This window comes from Hypanus sabinus, chromosome 5 (genome assembly GCF_030144855.1).
Source record: "Hypanus sabinus isolate sHypSab1 chromosome 5, sHypSab1.hap1, whole genome shotgun sequence".
Lineage (NCBI taxonomy): Eukaryota > Metazoa > Chordata > Chondrichthyes > Myliobatiformes > Dasyatidae > Hypanus > Hypanus sabinus.
The window spans coordinates 41,153,274-41,170,835 of NC_082710.1; the positions used below are offsets into that span (position 1 = coordinate 41,153,274).

Sequence of the window (17,562 nt, forward strand, 5' to 3'; positions counted from 1 at the left end):
GCGGAAATGCGTGCTGCCGGGGTGTGGGAGGGGAGGACGGACATTCGCGCATGCGCCCGGGCCCGAAGTCGGTTCTGGGGAGCTGGAGAGATCGGGTTTGTGACCGTAACGTTGTGAGTCGGCCTGATTATACTTGGCAGGTGAGACTAAGACGATGACACTTTCGCATTTTTGCGCAAAGCCAGCTGCAACGAGCCTGAAGGTTGTTTGTCGTTGTTTCGGGAAGGGAAACTGCGCCTCCAGGAAATCCTTTATCGCCACAGTTTCCAGAATGGTTGAGGAGTGTACAGCCCCGGTTTTCAGAGCACCAATCATAAGTGAATCTCAGGAATGTATGTGGTGAAATATACGTACTTTGATAATGAATTAACTTTGAACTTTTGAACTTCGAAATCGCTCATTACTGCACTGGGCTGTAAACGTGCAGTCTCTCATGCATACAGTTGTAATTTAAATTGCCGTGTTTAAGAGCAGCGACTTGAAAAGTTTCACTGTCAGCGGCAGATTTAATGCGTGGCGGCAGGGAGTTCCAAACTGGAATGGTCCTGGGGTACAATGAGGAGTGGTAGCCGTCCTTGTTGGTCTGGATGGTCTTGTAGTTCAGGGGTTGGTTTTGTCGGGTTGCTGGTTTGTTATTCTGGTTACACAAAAAGTGACTAATGTTGGATGGAGTTAATGAATGAGTTTCCTTGTAGACTGTAGTAAGCCTGGCTACTGTGCGGCGTCTTTGGCGGGTAGCCCATTTGAGGTCGAAAAGCATATCTGTAACACTACAGGTCTTTCTATCATCACTGGTTACAAACCCGGCAGCTCTTCTCTGGGCTTTCTCAAGGTTATTGATGTGAATGGTTTGGTAGAGATCCCAACTGGCACTACGGTATTCAAGTCTTGGACGGACGAGAGTTTTATAAACAATTTCTTTTGTGGTTTTTGAGTAAATTCAAAAGTTACGCCGTAGAAGGCCAAGAATTTTGATGGAACTTGAAATGGTTTGGTTGATATGTTTTGTCCAGCTGAAGTTATCTGACAGTTCAATGCCCAGGTAGGGGTGATGTTTTACTTCCTGCAGTGAAGTGGTTGCAAGTTCCGGTGTAGTTCAGTTCTGCATAACTCGGGTTTTCGGAGGATTATAGCATCAGTCTTAAATTTGTATCTTAGACATATTTACGAAAATAAAATAATGTTTAGCTATATACTATGTTCAGTAACCTGAAATAAAATCAAAATAACTGCTGAAATCGCTCAGCACTGTGGAAAGAGCTTTTTGCCAGTTGTTATTCTGATTCTTTTGGCAATACTGCTGCATTCTCCTGGATATTTTAATTATGGTTGATGAATCTTAAATAAAGCCTGAAAGAGAATTGTTTTAGGGCAATCCTGAGTTGATTTGTACTAGTCTGAATTAAGTATTGTCAAAAATGATATATCTTTAAATAACCAAAATGCTCAATTATTCTCGTTTGATTGCAGAAATGCAAGTCTGAAATGAACTATTCCCAAAATATAATTTGCAGTTCTTATTTTCGATCATCCAATTAATATACTGTATAACATTTTCTAGATGGCTACATTTAGGCAGTGATATAATAAAATGGTTGCTAAATATGCTGAAATATCTAAATGGCTGTCTCCCAAAGCTACTGTTCCAATTTTTTTCTAAATTAGATGTTCAGTAAAGTGAGTGATATGCGAGAAATCTAACGCCCAAATGCTGGAGGAACTCAACAGACAGCATCTATGGAAAAGTTCAGTCAACGTTTTGGGCCTGATGAAGGGTCTTGGCCCAATATGTCAACTGTACTCCTTTCCATAGATGCTGACTCGCCTGCTGAATTCCATTAGCATTTTGAGTGTGCTGCATCGGTTTATAGCATCTACAGATTTTTTTCTTGTTTGCGAGAAATACGGTTCTGATTTTGCAATTGCTGCAGAGCTTTTTGCATATTTTGTGTTATTTGATGATGCAGCACCGATTTATTATTTATTTACACCCCTGTCAGCATATAATTCTTATGAAATTGAGATCTATTGTTTTTCATGGTTAGGTTTACAGTGTGTGAGATAGCCGAGCCTCAAAGGTTGAACTAGTTGCAACCCTTCAAGTTGCAACTATGGTTCCGTTTTTTTTCCCTTGTTAGTTACCATGATAGGACAGCAGGGCAGCTTGCATAGTAGACTGTTCCAGGAGGTGAGGTTAATGTTTAACAAGACTGAAGTCAAAATGCTTACTATTAGTTGATGGTTGTATATGTAGGATATTAAATCTCTTTAGTGTGGCAGTATTCCAGGAGGTGAGGTTAATGTTCAACAGGACCTAAGTCAAAATGCTTACTATTGATGGTTATGTATGTAGGATATGAATATTAAATCTCTTAAGTCTGGTTTTGTTGTAACATGTAATTGTTGTCAAAGATTTGTTTGGTTATTGCATTTCACCTTCCACTTTCCCCTCAAGATTTAACAAAGAAATGGAGTCGAAACTGCTGCCTAAGGAAGCTGGAAAATTTATAGCGGAAAACAGTAAAGATGTCTATATTGTAGAAGATGGAGTCAAAAAGGTTGCAGAAATGCTCCTGGAAAAGAGGAATACAAAGGAATTTGATCCATCAGGATGGAAGGTGCTTCATGATCTGAATCCACAAACAATGAATGAGGAGTCCATTAACTGGGTATTTGTTACAGACACCCTCAATTTTTCATTTTGGTCTGAAAATGATGATAACAAGTGTTTGGTTAAGTACAAAGGCAAACTGCATAGTGGCTTTTGGTCGCTTTGTGCTGCAATTAACAGAGCATTAGATGAAGGTCAGTTCCATGTCAAATTTATTCTTTTATCTTTATTGGGGCAGATTGATAAACCACTGTTTCAGAGTCCACCATTTCTTCTAAGAGATCTAATCATAAAATTTATGGTGCTATTATTGATGTAGGTCTTAAAGTGCAGATAGGGAAATTGAATATTAACACAATAGATGTTTAAATTTCCTGTCAAAGTAATTCAAGAATGAGAGAATTTCCATTATACAATGCTTTCACAATCTCAGTATCTTAAAATCACATTATAGCGATCGAAATATTTTGTATCTTAGAAGCTACTGCAGCTATCTTTACAGGTATGTTTTAGTGATATTTAAAGAATATATTCTACTGGAATAACATTCAATAATACTTATAGAGCCAATATTTTTTTCAGTCTAGAAACGAAGTATGTATGTGAAATTAATTTTCTTTCGTTGAGAAAATGTAAGTAAGGGGATAATGAGAGAATATCATTAAGCTGGATGTAGATTTTATTATGTGGTGAACAATATGTTCCATTCTAAATCAATGGCTGGACTAGAAACTCTGGATAATTTACACTCTCAATCACTCTAATTTTGCCTGTGGTTTGTCTCACATTAAGAGTTGTTATAAATAAAGTTCATCCGGGTAGATTTTTCAACATTGATGACTGGATAACCTTGAAATGCTATACAGTGAATAAAAATCAAACTCTGCAGATGTTGAGAACTGAAATAAAAATAGAAAATGCTGGAAACATTTAACAGGCCTAGCAGCATCTGTGGGAAGAGAAACAAAATTAACCTTTCAGGTCAAAGCCCCTTTATTAAAACAGTCCTAAATCTTATTTTGACCTGGATTGTCAACTCTATCTTTCCATAGACACTGCCTAACCTTCAGAGTGTTTCAGCATTTTTTTCTGTTACATGCTTATAATTAGCATGCACTTTGAATTATGTAGATCAAGACATGAACTTTTCTTACTAGAAGAATTAGTTGATAATTTTTGTTGGTGTCTTTTTATTCAATATCAAGCAATTCCGATCACCAGTGCATCATATTTTGCTAACATAACACTTCAGCAACTGAAGTATGTGTTGCGTTCGGATACTGATATACCAATGCCAATGATTGAAGAGCGTCTCAGAGTGCTTAAGGAAGCTGGAAGCATTTTGCTGGAGAAGTTTGATGGTTCCTTCCTTAACTGCATTAAGAAGAGTGAGAATAATGCCCAGAAGCTGCTACAGCTTGTGGTGGAGAACTTCCCTTCATACAGAGATGAGGCCATGTTTCAGGTGAGTCTTTTGTGGTTGATCCTTTCTTTTGTCAAAAACTTCACTTTAGCCAAGATATTGAAGAATTCTATTGCAAAGACATAAACAGAATTGGAATTATAGCTGTTTAAGAACATGAGCCCTGTATCATAACAGGGAGCAATAAAATCTTTAGGAATTTGTGCAGCAACTTTTTTACATCATAACATTCCCAGTGTCAGAAATGTGTTGCTTGTTATAACTATTTGGTATTTGGTTTGGCAACAACATCTCCACAAACTCAGTTAGCACAGGTGCACCACAAAGCTGTGTGCTTAGCCCCCTATTCAACACTTTTTACACTTATGACAACTCATGCCGTATTTAAGTTTGCTGATGACACCACTGTCGTAGGCCGAATCAAAGGTGGTAATGAATCAGCAGAGAGGAGGGAGATTGAAAATCAGAATGAATGGTGCCATAACAACAACCTCACTCAATGTCAGCAAGAACAAGGAACTCGTTATTGACTTCAGGAGGAGGAAACTGGGGGTACTTGACCTCATCAGGGGATCACAGATGGAGAGGGTCAGCAACTTTAAGTTCATCAGTTTTATTATTTCAAAGGTTCTGTCTTGGGCCCAGCGCATAAGTGCAATTACAAAGAAAGCATGGCAGTACCTCTAATTCCTTAGGAGTTTGTGAAGCATTGGCATATGACATCTAAAAACTTTGTCAAACTTCTAGAGATGGATGGTGGAGAGTATATTGACCGGCTGCATCACAGTCTGGTATGAAAATGTAAATGCTCATGAATGGAAAATCCTACAAAAAGTAGTGGATACAGCCCAGGCCGTCAGGGGTAAATCCCTTCTGCCATTGAGCATTCTCACAGGAAAGCAATGTGCATCATCAAAGCCATGCTCTTTTCTTGCTGTTACAGTCAGGAACAAGGTACAGGAGCTTTAGGATTCTCACAACCAGGTTCAGGAACATTTATTACCCTTCAAACATCAGGCTCTTGAACTAAAGGGGATAATTTCACTTGCCCAATACTGAACTATTCCCACAACTTGTGGACTAAGTTTCAAGGACTTCATCTTATGTTCTCAATACTTATTGCTTATTTATTATTGTTATTTCTTTTTTTAAGACTGATTAGGATCAAAGAGCACTGGCATCAAGGCTCATGGCCATTGAGGCAGGTAGATTAAATGGATACATGGGTGCAAGGCATTTTTCTGAGAGAGAGGTGGTGGGGAGAAAGAGTAAGGTGATAGTCCAAAGCCCAGGGGGGCATTGGCCATAGCTGGAATGGAATTTCTGTGATGGTTGTGGGCCAATGTGGTGATGGAGTTCAGGTTACTTACAGTGCTTGTAAAAAAGTTTTCACCCTCGCCTTGGAAGTTTTCAAGTTTTATAGTTTTACATTTTTTTGACACACAACATCAGAAAAAGACTCTTTCATGTCAAAATGAAAACTCTACAAAGTGATCAAAGTTAATTACAAATACAAAACATAAAATAATTGATTGCAGAAGTATTCACCCCTTCAAGTCAGTAATTAGTAGATGCATCTTTGGCAGCAGCTTGGGTCTGTGGAGATAGGTTTCTATCACCTTTGCACAACTGGACACTGCAATTTTTCCCCATTCTTCTTTCCAAAATTGTTCAAGCTCTGTCAGATTGCATGGGGATCATGAGTGACAACCCTTTTCAATTTCAGCCACAAATTCTCAATTGGATTGAGGTCTGGACTCTGATTTAGCCACTCCAGGATATTAACTTTGTTGTTTTTAATCCATTCCTGTGAAGCTTTGGCTTTATGCTTGGGGTCATCGTCTTGCTGAAAAACAACTCTTCTCCCAAGATACAGTTCTCTTGCAGCCTGCAGCAGGTTTTCCTCCAGGATTTCCCTGTATTTTGCTGCATTCATTTTACCCTTTTCTTTCACAAGCCATCCAGGGCCTACTGCAGTGAAGCATCCCCACAGCATGATGCAGCTACCACCATGCTTCACGGTAGGGATGGGGCATTTTTCACAATGTGCATAGCGTTTAATCTGATGGCAAAGGCCTTAATTTTGATTTCATCAGACAATAGAACCTTCTAGCTGACTTCAGAGTCTCCCACATGCCTCCTGACAAACTAGCCGAAATTTCATGTGAGTTTCAATAGTGGCTTTCTCTATGCCACTATCCCATAAAGCTGTAACTGGTGAAGCACCCAGGCAACAGTTGTTGTATGCACGGTTTCTTCTATCTCAACCACTGAAGCTTGTAACTCCTCCAGGGTTGTCATAGGTCTCTTGGTAGCCTCTCTCACTTATCCTTTTCTTGCATGGTCACGCTGTTTTTGAGGACTGCCTGTTCTAAGCAGGTTTACAGCTGTTCCATATTTTTACATTTCTTGATGATTGACTTAACTGTACTCTATGGGATATTTAGTGACTTGGGCATTTTCTTGTATCCATCCTCTGACATCTGCTTTTGGTGGAGTTGCTTGGAGTGCTCTTTTGTCTTCATGATGTAATTTTTGTCAGGGTACTGACTAAGCAGCAATTGGACCATCCAGATACAGGTGTATTTTTACTACGATCAATTGAAACACCTTGACTGCACAGAGGTCTCCAAAAACAGATCTCCATTTATCTAATTAATGGGGAGATTCTTAACAGTGTGGATTAACAAGGGGATCTTAGGGTCGAAGTACATAGATCCCTCAAAGTTACTGTGCTAGTTGATGCAGTGGTTAAGAAGGCATATGGTGTTTTGGCCTTCATTAATCAGGGTATTGAGTTTAAGAGCCATGAGGTATAATGTTGCAGCTCTATAAAACTCCAGTTAGACCACACTTGGAGTATTATGTTCAGTTCTGGTCGCCTCGTATTAGGAAGAATGTGGAAGATTTAGAGAGGGTGGAGAGGAGGTTTATGAGGAAGCTGCTTGGATTAGTGAACCAATCTTACGTGCAAAGTTGAGCAAGCTCTTTGGAGTGGAGGAGGATGAGAAGTTACTTGACAGCGGTTATAGATTATAAGAGGCATAGATAGAGCATCAATGGCCTATACCAGAGGACATTCTTTTAAGCTGAGTTGTCAGAGGTGTTTTTTTTTATACAGAAAGTTCTAAGTCCCTGAAATGCACTGCCACGGCAGTGGTTAAGGCTGATACATTAGGGACATATAATAGACTTTTAGATGAGCAGATAGATAAATGAAAAAATTGAATTATGGGATACATTATGGGGAGGGTTTAGATTGATCATGGAGTAGTTTTATTGTATAGTAGGTCAGCACAAGATTGTGGGCTGAAGGAGTCAAACTGTGCAGTACTGTTCTCTGTTCAATTTGCTACTCAATGTAGCTAATGGAATGGTGCACACAAAAGTTTGAAGTGTAAGAGTGAAATGTGACCAGAAGTACTTGATGGAATTTCTGACCAAGCATTAAACTGATTTTAAAAAATTGTAGCTTCTATTTTGTGATGCATTGATCCATAATGACTCCTTTGTGCTGAAAAATTGCCATCACATGATCTAGTATTGAGGTTTGTGTAGTAGTGAAATGAAATGGAAACGTACTGCAGATTTGTTAGAAATTTTGAAGGATTTTTAAAAATTTTCAATTTTTACTCATGTTGTCAGCATATCACATCAGTAGGATTTTTTTCTGAAATTTTTATTCTTTGTTACCAAGACCAAGTACAAGCAATTTATAATCTTTTTCAGAGCTCCATTGGGATAAAGCAATTAATTCAGTTTGGTTTGTGCTGAAATGTAATGAAATCTTGAAATAGCATTCAACATTGCAGACCAGTTCATATATTGGTCATGTTTCATTTTAAGATATTTTTTCTTGCATGAAGTAATCAGGATTAAATGTATAATAATCTGGATTTCACTATTTAAATTTTTGCTCAAGTTGATGTAATTTCTTCATGTTGACACTTCATTGTAGGGTATGTCTGCTGCTACTTCTGACATGTTCTGTGGTCCTCATTAGATTGGGTTAGTTGGCTAGTTTAGAAAAAACGTAGATTGTGTGACATAGTGAGCACTGAGAACCTGCAAGATCATGTTTTCACTTATTGTCCAATATATGGTGGACTACCTCCCACCCCTCAAGTTATGAGGAGGCTAAAATATTTTATTTTGTTTAGAGATACAGTGCAGAACAAGCCCTTCTGACCCATTGATTCGCGCTGCCTAGCAACTCACAGACTTAGTCCAAGCCTAATCACAGAGTAAATTATAGTGACCAATTAACCTACTGACCAGTACATCTTTGGACTGTAGGAGGAAGCTGGAGTACCCAGAGGAAACCCACATGCACTCAAGAAGAACGTACAAGTTTTCTTACAGAGTATGCCAGAATTGCGTTCGAACTCCGACACCCCAAGCTGTAATAGCGTTGCACTACCCTCTACTACAGGAAGAAATGTGCTTTGTTTATGTAGAATGATACAGCACAGAAAGCTTTTGCTGGCTCTTTGATTGAGAATCAATCAGTCTTTTCTTTGTATACTGCATTTCACATGCTATTTCTTAGATACCTACATTCCTTTTTCTCAGAATTCAATAAGTCAGATGTTAGACTGCTTTTTCTTCTAAAACTGATCTTTAATCTGCTTTTTCCCTCAGTAATGTGCTGCAGCCTATTCATGAACTGTGTTTTGATCATACAAACATCATTTACAGCAAAGTATGGCACAGGGTTAAGATTTTATCATGTACCTAGAAATAATTTTGTTTTACTATCAAAGGGACGGTAGAATTTTCTAAATTTTACCAGAAATGGGGATTATTCATTAAGATTGATCTTACTAAATGTAACAAATATCTTAGTATCATAGCAAATATTTTGTATCTTAACTATTTTCTTTCATCACTTAGGGGAAAAAAGTTGCATTTTATAAAAGAGCACAGATCCTCGTAGCAGACATCTGGGGTCTTCTAGAAGGAAAGGGGTATGGTTTATTTCATGACATTGCCAGTCTGTCAATGTTCGCAGACTACCGAATCCCTCAGGCACTTGTCTATTTTGGAGCAATGAAGTATTCACAAGAACTCATGGAAAAACTTAAACAAGGTTTGTAATCAATTTAGTACCAATGATGAATAATTGTGAAAAGGGAGTAACACTGTGCATTTGTTAACAGAAGTCATGAACAAGAAATTTGTTCACTTTTTCAGATGTTCTGCATGACACCTGCAAAGTCTGTGGACAAAATTAATCAGCTAATGCCCAGTGATCAGTGCTGATTTATTTAAGATAAAGAAATAGCTGGAATGTGTTACGATGTATCAAGGTGTATTGAGGAGTCCATCTAAATGCAATGTTCACTGTTTGACAAATTAGGAGTATTTTATGTAAACAAAGGCTCCTAGCAAACATTAAAAAGCAGAATCTTGCTCGAGAAATAAGGATTTTGTAATATTGACCAAGATAGAATTGTGTTTCAGGACAATAGTTTTAAAAGCAATACAAAATTTATTGTAATCATTTCAAAAAGTAACTTCCATTTTTGACTTCATCTTAAAAGTACCTTAGCTAAAACTCAAGTCCCTGTAATAAAATATACTGTACTGAATAGAATAATTTTTTTTTTAATCCAGACAATGTAAGTTCAATTGGTTTTGGGGTCTTTGGAATCAATGTCAGCCTATCAGGATCTGATAGGAGCCCATTTAAATTATTGCTTAGATATTCTCTGAAAATACTTAGCTGTACAGAATAACCTGTGTGTAAGGATGGATGACTTCAAATATCCTCACTTGATCTCCCACTGCAATGAGATGGGGGAAAAATCTTAAAAATAGAATTGGTGCTCTTGATACATTCTTCTTGTTTTATTGTAATAAGACCACATGCAGAATTAGGCCATTTGGCCCATAGAGTTCACTTTGCCAGTTCATCATGGTTGATTTATTATCTCTCTCAATCCCATTCCCCTACCTTCTCCCCGTAAACTTGGACACCTTGACTAAACAGTATATCTCACTATACAAACTACTTACTACAAATTACTATAATTTGCACATTATACATTCAGACGGAGATGTAACGTAAAGATTTTTACTCTTCACATATGTGAAGGATGTTAGAAATAAAGTCCAATTCAACCTATCTACCTCCGTTTAAAATATACTCAATGACTTGGGCTCCCTTTTGTGAATGCTGCGGACCCAATCTTAAACATCCTTGACACTGGCACCTGGGAGGCAAAATACCATTGGGTGTTTTTTTACCCCACATCTACAGAATCTCCTGTCTGCTCCTCTAACTATGAAATCTCCTATCACTACTGCACTCCTCTTCTCCCTCCTTCCCTTCTGAGCCATAGAACCAGAATAAGTGCCTGAGAGCCAGTCACTGTAGTTTCCCCCCGGTATGTTGTGGTCTTCAACAGAATCCAAAGCTGTATACTTGTTATTGAGGGGACCGGTCACAGGAGTACTCTGCACTGGCGGCCTATTCCCTTTCCTGACAGTCACTCAGGCACCTGCCTTTTGCTACTTTGGAGTGACTGCCTTCCTGTGTGGCGTGGCGTCTTTTTGACAAAGAAGATTGAAGACTCAACATGGCAATACAAGCAAAAGGTTTTGAATAGATTGGAGTTACCAAAGATAATTGGTCTGGTAGTGATATGAATCTCATCCTGCTGTTCTAGTTAATTGAGAGCTTACTCTTTATTGATGGACCTTATGACTACTTCCTACTGTCCCATTTAAAAAAAAATTGTCTTATTCACTGTCCCCTCTGCATGTACACTTTCATCTCTCCTGATGGCAGTTCTGTTTATATAGTGATCAGTTCATACCAGTTTCTACTGCTAATTGTTCTTCAGTCACTAAACTGTGGAATAAGAAAACATAACTACGTTATGGGGAAAGTAACTAGAACCTGTGAGTTCAGTATGGGAATAGAAATATAAATAGGGATGGTTTGGGTTAAAATTGTTCGAACATTTCCAGTAACATGTATTCAGAAATTTTCCAAGTTAACTGGATGTCCATCTTGATTATTGCTAACTAAATAGTTTTGTTACCCAATTTGTTTTTTCGCTTTCTGCTCATTTTTACATTCTTCATTGAGAAAAAGGTTTCTTCTAGAAAAAGGGCAATTTGTTGGATATATAATACAAATCACAGGTTGTTAGCTACTCTGAAAATGTTTTCTGTAGGTAGAGGAAAGGTTATATTCTGATCAGAATGGAAACAATTAATTTATCCATTAACAAAATCTGACATTGGTGATAACATGGCAAACATCTGGCTAATCGTCATAAAATGGGTAACTCTATTGTGGTAATTCTAAGTACATGAATGGGAAGGATACATAGGGCGATATCCAAGTGTGGGTCAACGGGACTAGGCAGAATAATAGTTTGGCATGGACCAGATGGGCCAAAGTGCTTGTTTCTTTGCTGTTGCACTCTATGAGCAGGTTAAAACGGAAGATGATTTTGTAAAATTTGATTCGTGCCTTATTATCTAATAGGAAGAAAAGCCATCTTGATATTTATTGTTTCATTTCTCAAATATTGCAGACTTGACAATGTATATTGAAATGTCATTATTTGATATTTTACTTGGAATCTATTTATTTTGTTCCAATTGTTTTATCACTAGTCTAACCAAATTTACTGAAATTAGAAATGGCTTTTCAATTTGTCTCCTAGGTGTGCTCTTCCACTCCGGGGACAGAGAGGAGGTGGAAATCAGAGGTTGCTCTATTTGGTGCATTGAGTTAATAATGCATCACATCCGAGAACTTGGAACACAAAAGAAATGTGTGAATAAAGAGATCAATTCTGTTCTTGTTGATTACTACCTGTGGGATTATGCAAGAGATCACCGAAAAGATATGGTAGATATTCCTATCCATCGTGTCCGATGCATCTACTACTAGTTAGATTCTACACAATTTCTGCAAAGCAAAGAAACATTTTGTTATGGGTGGTATGGTTGAATTGCTCATTTATATTAAATTGCCAACATTTAACTACTTTTGTACACCTCCAAAGTTGTGATTTTAGAATTATGGTATTTTATAAAATTGTTCGAGTAGGTAATACGGGTTTAAAAAAAACACAAACTGTGGGGAAACTCAGCAGGTCAAGTAGCGCCGATGGAGGTGCAGAGATGGTGAACATTTTGGGCTATGATCCTCCATCACAACTGAAAATGTAGATAAAAGATAGCCAGTGTAAAGAGATGAGAGGGAGGCTGGTAGGTGATATATGGAATCAGGTGAATTGGAGGATAATGGGCAGATGAAGCCAGGTAAGGGAGAGGGAGGAGAACATTTGGACAGGGTGGGGGGGGGGGGGGGGTGAGCTGCTGGGCAGATGGAGCTAGATGAGAGAAGGAGGAAGATGGAGGCTGGAGGGTGATGGGATAAGAGCAATGATGGGCAGATGGAACCAGGTGGGGACTGGTAGGAAACACAACCAAGAAAAAAGAAATCCAGGTGGATAGATGTGTAGATGATGCACAGATAGAACCAGCTGGGGAAGTTAAGAGATCTAGGTAATGGGTGGGGGTTGGGAAAGCAAAACAGGTGTGAGTTAACTGAAGTCGGAAAATTCTATGTAAGTCATTGTATTGTAATCTACTGTGTGGAATGTACAGTGTTGTTTTTCTAGTTTATGCTTGATCTCCTCATTGAAGAAGGTGGTAGACAGACAGATTGATATGGGAAGGGGAGTTGGAAATGATACAGCTGGAAGCTCAAAGTGACTGTTGCAGGCAGTGTACAGATGCTCAGCAAAACGGTTGTTTGGTTTTGTCAAAGTAAAAGAAGCCATGAACACTGGATGCTATAGAAAAAGGGTAGAAAAATGTATGTGAATCTTTGCCTCAACTGAGTGCTTAGGTCCCTGAACAGTGGTGGGGTTGGGGGGAGAAAAGATGCAGGGACAAATGAGAGGTGTCAAAAATGGACCAAATGAATTTCAGGGCAGGGTGGAAGTTGGAAGCAAGGTTGATGAAATTGACAAGCTCAGCATGGGTGCATGAAGCAGCACCAATGTGTCACCAATATAGTGCAGAAAGAGTTGGGGAGCAGTACCAGGAAAAGCTTTCATGTAGCCAACGAAAAGGCAGGGACACATGGCTACCCCTTGAATTTGGAGTAAGTGGGAGGAGCAGAAGGAGAAATTGTTGAAGGTGAGGACCAGATCTGCCAGATGGATGGTGGTGGTGGAGGGAACTGGTTGGGTCTGTTATTGAGAAAGAAGCAGAGAGCAGAGCACTTTAAGAACTTCTTGATGGGGATAGAAGTGTATGTGTCATTGGACATTCATGGTAAAAATGAGGTGGTCAGTGCTGGAGAATTGAGTGTTAAGATCGAGAGCTTGTGACGTGTCATGGATGTAGATGTGAAGGGACTGAACCAAGGGGGATTGAATGGAGTTGAACTATGCGGACACAATTTCAGTGGGGTAGGAGCAAGCAGAGAAGGTGGGCCTACCTGGACAGTGGGTTTTGTGGATCTTGGGTAGGAAGTAGAAATGATCAGTGCAAGGTAGAGTATTATGAAGTTGGTGTCAGTGGATGGGAAATCTCCAGAATTGATGAAGTTAGTGATGCTGGGGAAGATAGTGGCCTGGTAGTGCAAAGATTCTTTGTAAAGGGGTTTTTTACAAGGGGTCAGTAAGAGGAGGGGTATGTCAGATGTGAGAAGGGGGGAAAATTGAAAGACACTGGGGTTCTCCAAGGAATTTACTTAAAATGACTGCTTAAAAAGGAGAGTGGGGTAAAGAGACAAGACTGAAGAAGCTAAAACACCTAAAGGTGCGTTCTACTTGCATTGACAGAGCATCAGCCAGCTCAACAAGAGTACAATTACATATTTTACTGTTTACTGTTATTTCATAAGCTATAGGCCTGTAGTTTGATCTCAAATTGTATGGAAGTAAGTCTGGAAATAGTGTAGGCAATGCATCAAAACTGTTAAGAAATCACATCACTTTCAATGTCAGTCTGCAGAAGCTGGATTAATGTGGGTATATTCTGCTCTAGAGAAATGCATTATGAAAGGAAATGGCAGGCAAGGCAGCTAACCCCAGCTGAGGCTTAAACAATGGAAGAGTTGCTACATGGCCCATCTTCCTAGTTTGAGAATTGATTTTTGTCAACACATAAATATATTACAGCTATATTAACTATAATTGTTTATTTACAATTTAATATATAACATTGCAACACCCCATGTTTACCTTCACTGAAACACTCATTTACTGTTCATATGTATAATTATAATGCTGTCAGTAACAGAGCTCCATTCATCTAATTATAATGACTCCTTTTAGAGTTAATGCAATTAGGATTCTCATTCTTGGGAAAACGTTGTGACTGCTAAGGCAACTGTACATTTGCTGAGGAAACCAAACAAAATTAAACATCCTGCAATCAACAATAGTTATCCCCACTTGCGATCTTCTTATCACAACCTGTTTTAGGATTGTTTCTGTGAATTCCAACAATGACTTTAGAATATTAGAAATAACATACAAAATAAGTCTCTTTGGAAATGGTTCCAAAGTGATCAGGATTGTTATTTTGATTTACTTTTATTGTTAATGGCCATTAGAAACACCTGTTACTGTTTGCCCTTGTGATTTTATTTTAACGGTTTTAATATCAAGATTATAATGCGCAACCTTTTTTAGAAAACATAGTGTGCTCACAGGGTGGGGGGGGAGTGCAAATTGTCCATGTTTCACACTAATCTCAGTGTCCTGCTGCAGAGTAAATGGTACAGAGGCACCTTTGGATTTTACGGCGTAGTTTACGATAATCCTTCAGCAAAATCAATATTATGATGATGGATTAAACAAACCTCAAAAATTTAAATTATAACAATTACTTCCCCAACCCTATCTAAATCTTACATTCAAGAAATCAATGGACATTTCTTTTACTGCGTAACTTCAATCTGTAAACACAAACATTATTTGGCCTTCCTGTTCTTCTTACAAAATTGTATCACTTCATATTTAGCATTATTGAAATTCATTCTCCAATTGTAGACTATACTTTCTAGTTTAGTAATGTCTCCTGAATGTTATCAGTCTCCCTTTGTACTCATTACACTGCCCTATGTCGTGTGATCAAAGTTTGAAATAGTACTTATGACTTTTGTATCCATATCAATCACATGAACAATACTGAACTCCCAGCACTGTTCACTTTTTCTCAGGCTTTGCCAGTCTCAATAGCTACTTTTAATTTGTATTGTCGTCTTTTTTTGCAATCAGCTTGGTATCCATTCTACTATTTGTCCCCACTTCAGATGCTTTGATCCTGTTGGTGGGGATCATTGGAACTGGGCACATTGATTCAACCATTTTGTACAGTTGAGGAGTTCCTACTCTGAAATGGCTGTGACTCTTTGGAATTCTCCACTACAGAAAGTCATTGAATGTATTCAAGGTGGGGGTTGGCAGTCACTTGAAGTACAGGAATGTCAAGGGGCATTGAGGCTAAGATTAGAGATACAAAAATTTGAGGGAGGAGATTTCAGGGACTTCTACTCTTGTTGCTAATGCTGTTAGATGAGTATATTGTTTGGTTATTTTGTAAGACATTTAAAAAAATTCAAATGATACTACAACTATTGTCCGCTCTTCCCGTAAGCCTAAGCTAATGAGAGAAGGTGGCATGTGGTATACAGTATATGTTGGAATAGATGAGACTGGTTCAGTGGTGTTTATTATTTACAGAAAATTTTTATGTAATTGTTATAAAATCAATAATTGACTTATTATTGTCACATATAATAAGGTACAGTTAACATAATCTTGTTTTACATGCCATCCATACAGATTATTTCAGTACGTCAAGTAGTACAAGGGAAAAACAATAACAATGCAGAAAATGGTGTTATAGTTGCAGAGTAAGTGCAACACATTCAATAAGATGCATGCCATGACAGGGTAAATTGTAATGTCAGGAGTTCATCTTATACAAGATCTGCATTCAGTATTCTTATAACAGTCAGATAGAAGCTGTTCTTAAGCCTGGAGGTACATGCTTTCAGGCTTTTGTACATTCTGCCTGATAGGAGGAGGAAGAAAGAATATCTGGGATTGTGTTGTCTGCTTCCCAAGGCAGTGTGAGGTATACAGACTTTATGGAAGAAAAGTTGCACTTGTAGTCTTGAGCAGAGTCGTTGGCCAAATGAGGCCATAATGTATCTGGATAGGTTGCTTTCTGTGGTAGATCTACAAAATTGGAGAGTGCCTATTTCCTTGGCCTCCTGAGGAAGGAGAGGAAATGGTAATATAATAGTATCAGTGGGTCTAGAACTGATCCTTGGGCAATGTCTGCTGTAACATTGCTCTAGTTTGGTAAGCAATCATTCGTTACTGCTATTTCCTGCTACTTTGTTGATTTTCTATCCAAGCTGCTAATGTAATAGACAATTCTACATTTTTCAATTTCCTCCTTCAAATGGAATTCATATTTCAAGAACAAATGAATGATTTTGAACTTTTGCTCACATGATGTGTAATGTATTCTTCCTCAATACCAACATTTTGAAGTTCATCCTAGACATAGATGCTACAGAATCTTTTTAAGCATTTAGTAATTGCCCAAGTAACAAATGTCTTTTATGATATTTATTGTTTTGTCAGGATCTGGGCATTGCTTGCATAGCTCTTATGGCCCATTCTTAATTGCCTTTAAATGTGAATTACCTTCTTGAGCCACAGTCCATCAGTGTTGATGTAAAAAGCACTCACTGTTGCTGCTTCAGGGTTTAGCCGCTGGGACCATGAATGAGTGGTGTTGATGGTTGTATATGACTTGGAGGGGAAAATGTAGATGAGATGCTCTCTTGTCCTCAGTAGTAGAATTTCCTGATTTGGGTGACCATGCAGAAGTAGTCCAGGTACACAACAGTAGTGCATTTTTGTATGATATACACAGCAACAGCATTGATGGTGCTTGTTACCTCTTCGCCTTAATGTTCTCTTCCTGCATGCAGGTTTGGACCATTATGAACAAGGAATTGAACAATGTGCTATAATTTGGGGAACACCTTTAGAAGAAAGGCCATTGGTAAAGCTACTAAATATAATTGAGCCCAGAACATTTTCCTGAGTAAATGATAGGTCCTGGAGCTACAAACAATCTGCTGGAGAAGCTCACTAGTTCAGGCAGCATTTGTAGGAACCGTTGATATTCCAAGTCAGAACTCTATATCATGACTGAGAGTGCTGAGGTGAGATGGCAGTATAAAGAGAAGGGGCTGGTGAGAAATGGGTCTGAAGTAATTGGTGGACCAAGAAGGGACGTAAAAAGACAGGCAGTTTGTGCCAAGTAGACACATACAAAATGCCTCCTGACCTGAGTTCCTCCGGCATTTTATGTGTATTAACTCTGGATTTCCAGATTCTGCAGAACCTCTTGTGTTTTTGCTGTACCAGGTAGAGATGGAGTCAGAGAGAGGGAGAGAGAGAAAATATATTGAGAAACAGAAGTAAGGTCTGCTGAAGGAGGATAAGCAGGAACACAG

The 17,562-nt window shown here is 38.5% G+C and overlaps 1 protein-coding gene across 4 annotated transcripts; it reads left to right on the forward strand.

Annotated features, from left to right (window-relative positions):
• The first annotated feature begins 12 nt into the window (after positions 1–12).
• Positions 13–16,542, forward strand: qng1 (Q-nucleotide N-glycosylase 1). Of its 4 annotated transcripts, none has more exons than XM_059969817.1 (5): positions 13–140; positions 2,456–2,805; positions 3,817–4,076; positions 8,928–9,123; positions 11,717–16,542. In XM_059969817.1, exons 2-5 carry the CDS (start codon positions 2,469–2,471, stop codon positions 11,944–11,946), a joined length of 1,023 nt encoding a protein of 340 aa, XP_059825800.1. In that variant the 5' UTR covers positions 13–140; positions 2,456–2,468; the 3' UTR covers positions 11,947–16,542. The 4 variants fall into 4 exon arrangements, with proteins under 4 accessions (XP_059825800.1, XP_059825801.1, XP_059825799.1 ...); XM_059969818.1 differs by lacking the exon at positions 13–140 and adding an exon at positions 147–332; XM_059969816.1 differs by lacking the exon at positions 13–140 and adding an exon at positions 475–1,042.
• Positions 16,543–17,562: the final 1,020 nt, after the last annotated feature.